Raw genomic sequence first — 7,908 nt, 5'->3', positions numbered from 1 at the left:
TTTTAAGAATGACCTTGCTGACTAACACTTTTCTAGATGTTCACTTTGTACTTTATTGGAGGATTCTGGATTGTGCTTATAAAGTCTGAGAGAGTTTGATAGTTAATACACCTGTTACTTTGTTGGCTTTCAATCAACCTAGCATGCATATAACAAGAAGTTAACCTCTTGTTATTACTGGTACTGTGCTAGCACTTCAGTCACATTCATAGATCCTAATCAGTTGTGCTAGGTGCTGTACAAGTGCATATTTGAAAATTTTTATAGATCTAGAGTGTTTTCCCTTTGTCGTCTTGGAACACATCTGTGCATATGGATGAAACAAGTCTGGAATACCTCTGTCTGTATACCGAGCTGGCAAGACACAAGCCAGCCCTGGTTAGAAGTCATGCAGTTGTGTCACCATAGCTCACTGTTTCACAGCACAGGCAGAGGAGTTGAGGCCTGCCTGCCTGCCTTCAGCCATTTAGAGGATCCCATGGGTTATTTCTCTGTTAGCAAGTTTCTGTCTAGAAAGTATTTCTCTAAATGCTAACAGGTTTCTTTGATAGTAGCGGTGTATGTCATGGCTGAATATAAGTATCTACATGCAAAGAGTCTTCAAATCACCTCTCACATATGCTATAATGATTGATTTCTTAGCATATGTAAAACATTTAATGCACCATTGATGATTCAGATACAGCAAACTTAATAAAGTGTTACTTTATTTGTAATAAGGTGAGGTTTTTTTTGGTTTTGGGGTTTGGGGGTTTTTTTTGGAGATTTATTACTTAGTACTTATTTAAGTACATAGATTTAAGAATGACCTTGCTGACTAACACTTTGTTAGTACTACAAGATTAGTACTTAGGGATTTATTTCCTGTAAATATTATAGCAATTATGTTTAGTAAGATTAAAATTTTGTACTACTTCGTAATTAGTTATTATTTCCCATAGTCCACAGAGCAATAAGTACTGAAGCTAGGAGGCATGTAATTTTATATAATGTTATTATGCAGTGCTGACAGATGATTGCAATATTACTGATTATTTTCCTGTTTGTTTGTTTTTTTTTTTTCCAGATATCTTCATAGTCACCATTTCTTGGAATGCATTACTTTGCTACTGTCTATTCCAGTGACAGGCGCACATCCAGGTGTGCTTCAAGCTATACGAGATATATTGCGTTTCCTGGCACAGTCACAGAAGGGTCTTCTTTTCTTTATTTCTGAGTACGAAGCAACGAACTTGTTGATTAGAGCACTTTGCCAGTTTTCTGATCCGGATCAAGAGGAAGGTCTCCAGTCAGATGGTGCCAATGAGGATACTTTTGCCCTGTGGCTCCTGCATTCAACACAGACGTTACAGTGCATTTCAGAATTATTCTGCCACTTTCAGCGGTGCACAGCCAGTGAGGAGACTGACCATTCAGACCTCCTGGGAACGCTTCACAACCTTTACTTGATTACCTTTAATCCTGTGGGAAGATCTGCTGTGGCTCATGTATTCAGTCTGGAGAAAAATCTCCAAAGTCTTATTACTTTAATGGAGTACTATTCCAAAGAAGCTTTAGGGTAATTTAAGCATTTATTTATATTATTTAGGTTTTTACATTTAAAAAGCATTCTATCTTTTATAAATAGTTCAGAAAATCTAAAATATTTTTTTCTTTTAGAAAAAAGATCATGATCTTTTTGTTTAAAAACAAAACAACTTTTAAGTAGAAGAACATAATAGAAAATCAGGCCTGTCAAGTACTTAATGCCCAGAATCTGTGTAGGTCATCCACAAAGGTGTTGTGATATAGGTCAGACTTTTGGCTATGTGGAAAAAAAAAAAAAATCAGTAAGTAGGCAGTTTTCATTCAAGCATAAAATTTGACTGTGAAATGAGCAAAAGATTTGAGTGGGGAAATGCCACTGGACACTTTCCTGGTGTGGGACTCTCTCAGTTCTGTAAGTTCTTATGGCTGTTAAAAACAGTTATTATTTTCTCTGGACAGGCAGTTTTACTACTTTAGGTAGCAGTGCTTTTAAAGCAAGATTTGTAGAAACAGACAAAGTTATGGAAAAATTCATTTGCTACTTGGGTCCGGTCAGTGCTTTCAGCTGTCATCTTTTGTGGATGCTGAAATAAATGGCAAGTAAATGTAAAAGAAAGCTTTCAGTTTTCAAAAAGCATAGGAAAACATTTTTTGGGTTTGTTGTTGGGTGTGGTTTTTTTTTTTGGTTGATAATTATATGGAGCAAGCCTTGGTGAAGGTAAAAGTTCTGTAGGTAGATTTTTAGAGGTCAGGGAATGAAAATCTAACAATTACCCAGTTGCATTAGTTGAGATCTAAAGAAAATCCTTCGTGTTGTTTCAGAGACTCAAAGTCTAAGAAGTCAGTTGCTTATAATTATGCCTGCATCCTTGTTTTGCTGGTGGTTCAATCTTCCAGTGATGTCCAAATGCTGGAACAGCACTCGGCGCCTTTGCTGAAGCTTTGTAAGGCAGACGAAAATAACACCAAATTGCAAGGTACAGTATGTGTCATTATCAACTGAATTGTTTGAATGTATAGAAGAAACCTTTTATATGTGGGTAATTGGTGCTTCATGATCATCTGGTTTGGATAATGTATATAATGAAATTCCTTTTGCAGCTGGATCTGATTAGTTGAGTCACTGAGATAATGTGTAATTTTTTTTTTTCTGTTAATGAGAGTTAAATAGGAAATTCTTTATAGTTAAATTATTTTCAAGTAATATTAACTACCATGAATTTTGGATAATTACAGGAAGTCTGAAATTATTTCTTTGTTGAAAATAGAGCAAATTTTAGTAAAAATGCACTAAACTAGTCAGTGAGCTGACCGTTACTTTTGTTGTTTCCTTTAGTGATGTAGCCTTATAGGGTCTGTCTATACTAATAAATAATCCTGGGACTGTTTTCTGGCACCTAGGCCAACTGGCATGGAGTAGTCCATGTTACCCTATGATGAAATCCTTTGAACTCCAAACTGTGTCTCAGGGTGTTCCCTGGCTTGTGTTGACTCACGGATCAGGCCCACGTCATTTGGAATGGAGCTGATGGGGGAAAAAGCCTGCTGAGGACTAGTCTGACAACTGAACGTTGAAGTTCTGATGTCCAGAGTTCTGCTCTGCACTGCTTAACTGACTCCTGTAGACATGCCAATAATTTCTTCCAAAACTTAAATACATTGAAAGAAATCAGAATTCTTCAGAATTTTAGTTTAATTCCCTTCTCTGCCTTGCTTTTATTTCTTTTCTCCTCACCTGATCATCAGGCAGTTTCATGAGAAGTGGGGCTAGCTTATTAAACCAAATCATGAAATCAGTTTGAGAATAGCTGTCAATTCGTATCCAGTTGACCTTTGAACCCCCACATTCTTTTAAATATTTTTAGGAACAGTGGGTTTTAAAACTTTAAATCTCTTGTCCCAAAAAATTGGGACTTTCAGGTTATTCTGGACTAAGAGAGACCGTTAATCTGTAAGGACTTCCAGAGAGAATACGTGTTACTGGTGCAGAGATTGGCTCCATTTGGGCATTTAATGAGAGTTTTGTATTCAGTTTGTAATAACCTGTTACGTACATTAAGGGGAATGTGCTTTGGTCCTTGCTCTTGATGGCTTTTTCTTTAGCTGACAGTGGGACCCCTAGTGTCTCTTATAAAATATGTTTAATTACAAATAATGCAAATAATAAGATGAAAATTATTTGAGTGTTTAGGTTGACTTGAGCCGAATTTTGTCCACGTACGTGAGGTGTATTACCTATTCTGAAGTCTTATTTTTGTTGAAGCTTTTCAGCTGGCTACAGCTGCAATGTATGCCGCGCAAATATCACACTTGGACTTAATACCTGTTGTGTAAATTAAGGACATTTTTATTGCAAATGTTTTATGTTCATAAACGCACTTACAAGTCACTTGATTAAGTCTTATTTTTTTTTTCCCCCCCCAGAGCTCAGCAAGTGGCTTGAACCTTTGAAAAATCTTAGATTTGAAATAAATTGTATTCCAAATCTCATTGAATATATCAAACAGGTTAGTAAAATACAGATAGTTGCTATCTTTCAGTTGTGCTCTATAAGCTTAGACCTTTCTGTAGTTTGATATTTTATCTTAGGTATGTACTAACATATAGTATTTAAAAATATATACTATTATCCAAAATAGACGTTTTTATTAAAGCTTATGATCTAGGCCAGTTCTTGCTCTCAGTTACATTTATTGAAACAAAATCTAAGGTAACTATGTGATGCAGAGATCCAACTATTTAAATCTTTTAGCCTACCATAAAACCACAATGTAAATGTTGACCCTCCTTTTTTTGCTTTTGCTGTGTTTGTGACTGCTTTCCAAAAGGTGGAATAATTGAACTTAAATTTTGCAGAATACTTACAGTAACTAAATACAGAATTTGAATACTAAGCTAGTGATACACTTGTTGTAAAGTCTTTCCTTGTAATATGGGATGGCATTTTTTGTTTGTTTGTTTGTTTTTAAGAATATTGACAGTTTGATGACCCCAGATGGAGTTGGTCTTCCTACTGCACTTCGTGTTCTTTGTCATGTTGCATGTCCACCGCCTCTGGTAGAAGGTATGGTTGATGTATTTGTACTGCTTAACATAGAAATCTTAGTTTTCTGAGTTTCTTCTACTTAAACATGTCTCAAGTGTAACTGTGATTGCCCAGGAGAAATTAGACATACCAAAATGTTATTTCTTTTCCATACAGGTCAACAGAAAGACCTTAAATGGAATCTTGCAGTTATTCAGCTCTTTTCTTCTGAGGGAATGGACACCTTCATTCGGGTATTACAGAAGCTGAACAGCATACTTATTCAGCCTTGGCGACTCCATGTCAACATGGGCACCACGCTTCACAGAGTTACTACTATTTCTATGGCCCGCTGTACACTTACTCTACTTAAAACAATGCTAACAGAACTGCTGAGGGGTGGATCTTTTGAATTCAAAGACATGCGTGTTCCATCAGCACTTGTTTCTCTACACATGCTCCTGTGTTCTATTCCTCTCTCAGGCCGCTTAGATAGCGATGAACAAAAAATTCAGAATGACATTGTTGATATCTTACTGACTTTTACACAAGGTGTTAATGAAAAACTTACCATTTCAGAAGAAACTTTGGCAAACAATACTTGGTCTTTAATGCTGAAGGAAGTTCTCTCTTCGATTTTGAGAATACCTGAAGGCTTTTTCTCTGGACTTATACTGCTTTCAGAATTGTTGCCTCTTCCGCTGCCCATGCAGACAACTCAGGTATAATTTAGATTTATTTAGTTTTTAAAGAATTGTAATTATGTACAACCCATAGCGATGAACAAAAAATTCAGAATGACATTGTTGATATCTTACTGACTTTTACACAAGGTGTTAATGAAAAACTTACCATTTCAGAAGAAACTTTGGCAAACAATACTTGGTCTTTAATGCTGAAGGAAGTTCTCTCTTCGATTTTGAGAATACCTGAAGGTTTTTTCTCTGGACTTATACTGCTTTCAGAATTGCCTCTCCCGCTGCCCATGCAGACAACTCAGGTATAATTTAGATTTATTTAGATTTTAAGAATTGTACTTGGTCTTTAATGCTGAAGGAAGTTCTCTCTTCGATTTTGAGAATACCTGAAGGCTTTTTCTCTGGACTTATACTGCTTTCAGAATTGTTGCCTCTTCCGCTGCCCATGCAGACAACTCAGGTATAATTTAGATTTATTTAGTTTTTAAAGAATTGTAATTATGTACAACCCTTAGACCATTTTTGTAGTTGTGGAAAAAACAGATACGTGAAAGGATGAATTAAAGTTTCTGTAAAGCATTTGTGTTCATACAGATTCTTTGAAGAGACATCTTTTTCATCAGAAACAAAATTGATCTTATTTGCAGCATCTTTTTAAATTAGCGGTCACATGTTATTCTTTTGTCCCATAGCAAATTATCTAGACTCCCATTCTATTACTTAAATGATTGGCTATGAAGCCTTTGGTTTTAACCCTGAATGCCAAACTCTCGGTATATTAAGGCTCTCCTTTCTTTTGGCATGGATCTTGAATTTGTGATCTTTAATAAGTAAGCATAAAAGGTGTGTGACATCCCATGCTCCCGAAGACATACCTAATTTGCTGGAATCGTGCCCTGTCATTCAGTGATAATAATGAAAATGGCATTGCATGTTTTCGATGAGGAAAGTATTAGTACTTAGTTTTTGTTTATACCTTGTGGTAGAATTCAGGTTTTATGATAAAAGTTGAAAGGAAAAACCTCCTGTTCTTCTGTTCCTGCAGGTAATTGAACCACATGATATTTCAGTGGCACTCAACACCAGGAAGCTGTGGAGTATGCATCTTCATGTTCAAGCCAAACTGATACAAGAGATAGTTCGATCTTTCTCTGGTTCATCTTGCCAGCCTATTCAGCATATGTTGAGACGTATTTGCGTTCAGTTGTGTGACTTGGCTTCACCTACTGCTCTTCTTATCATGAGGACTGTATTGGATCTGATTGTAGAAGACCTACAAAGGTATCTTTGTTTTCTATTGCAAAGATTGCTTTAACGGACTATTAAATTCACCTTAGTTCTGTACAGTAGATTTAGCAGGAGGAAAATACTTTCAGAAATGTTACTTATCCATTATGAACTGAATGAATTCTCAGACAAGTGCTATATACTGTGTCCTGGTAATGCTTAATGTTTCCAAGGAACCATATCATGCTTTTAAGTTTTGATGTAGACAGTTTCACATTGTATGTTTATGGTAAGCATTTTAGGAAGGTTTTCTTCAGGCTGTCCCTACAAAGCCTTACCTTGTCTGTGAACTGCTTCTAAAGGACCTATCTGATATAAATAACAAAAGTAGGCCCGTAAAGTTTGCTATACTGTGATTTGCATGCTAACAGGAAAATGTGTAGATGTTTGTAAACTGGAGGAAGTTAAATACTACCATTTCAGAAGGTTTTGAAACAATGAGTACTGTTTATTTAAAAGCATAATTATCCACATAGAATTAGATATTGTTGTATAAAAGCATATTTATCCATATACGATTAGATGCCCTATAGTATGTCAAATGCATAGTAGATTAATTAATTATGCAACCAGAATTCATTTAGTGAAGTTGAGCAGTTTTCGAAAAGTAAATTAAACTGTAAGTTTAAGTACGTAAACTAGGTGCTTTTCTAAAAGCACAGTTATGTGACTCCTGTAATCGTTGCTTTTATAGTTTTTTAGCTCACTTTAAAACAGGTTTTTCAAAGTGCATTGATATCCTTTCAGCAACACAGAAGATAAAGAGAAGCAGTACACTGGACAGACCACTCGATTGCTTGCTTTATTGGATGCCCTGGCTTCACACAAAGCTTGTAAATTGGCTATTTTGCATCTTATCAATGGAACTACTAAAGGTGATGAAAAGTATGCAGAGGTTTTCCAGGAGCTCTTGGCTTTAATGCGATCGGCTGGGGACAATGTCACTCATCAACAGAGCGCTGAATATGTAACTTCCCTTTTGCAGTCCCTCTGTGATCAGGTATTTTATAAATTTAATGCATAATCATAGAATCATAGAATAGTTTGGGTTGGAAGGGACCTTTAAAGGACATCTAGTCCAACCCCCCTGCCGTGGGCAGGGACATCTTCAACTAGATCAGGTTGCTCAGAGCCCCGTCCAACCTGACCTTGAATGGTTCCAGGGATGGGGCATCGACCACCGCTCTGGGCAACCTGTGCCAGTGTTTCACCACCCTCAGCGTAAAAAATTTCTTCCTTCTATCTAGTCTAAATCTACCCCCCCTTTAGTTTAAAGCCATTCCCCCTTGTCCTGTCGCAACAGGCCCTGCTAAAAAGTTTGCCACCATCTTTTTTATAAGCCCCCTTTAAGTACTGATAGGCTGCAATAAG

At 36.5% G+C, this 7,908-nt stretch overlaps 1 protein-coding gene across 1 annotated transcript in view; it reads left to right on the top strand.

The window, feature by feature from the left end:
• KIAA1429 (KIAA1429 ortholog) overlaps window positions 1-7,908 on the top strand; it is a 33,295-nt gene that overhangs the window by 9,680 nt on the left and 15,707 nt on the right. Inside the window, exons 9-15 of the mRNA XM_009275504.1 lie at window positions 1,067-1,558; window positions 2,350-2,504; window positions 3,952-4,034; window positions 4,498-4,591; window positions 4,730-5,274; window positions 6,296-6,531; window positions 7,285-7,537. Coding sequence (XP_009273779.1) covers window positions 1,067-1,558; window positions 2,350-2,504; window positions 3,952-4,034; window positions 4,498-4,591; window positions 4,730-5,274; window positions 6,296-6,531; window positions 7,285-7,537 — 1,858 coding nt within the window. The remainder of the gene's footprint in view (window positions 1-1,066; window positions 1,559-2,349; window positions 2,505-3,951; window positions 4,035-4,497; window positions 4,592-4,729; window positions 5,275-6,295; window positions 6,532-7,284; window positions 7,538-7,908) is intronic.

Source organism: Aptenodytes forsteri, unplaced genomic scaffold (assembly GCF_000699145.1).
Source record: "Aptenodytes forsteri isolate BGI_AS27 unplaced genomic scaffold, ASM69914v1 Scaffold208, whole genome shotgun sequence".
NCBI lineage: Eukaryota > Metazoa > Chordata > Aves > Sphenisciformes > Spheniscidae > Aptenodytes > Aptenodytes forsteri.
This window is presented reverse-complemented; position numbering and strand designations above follow the sequence as displayed.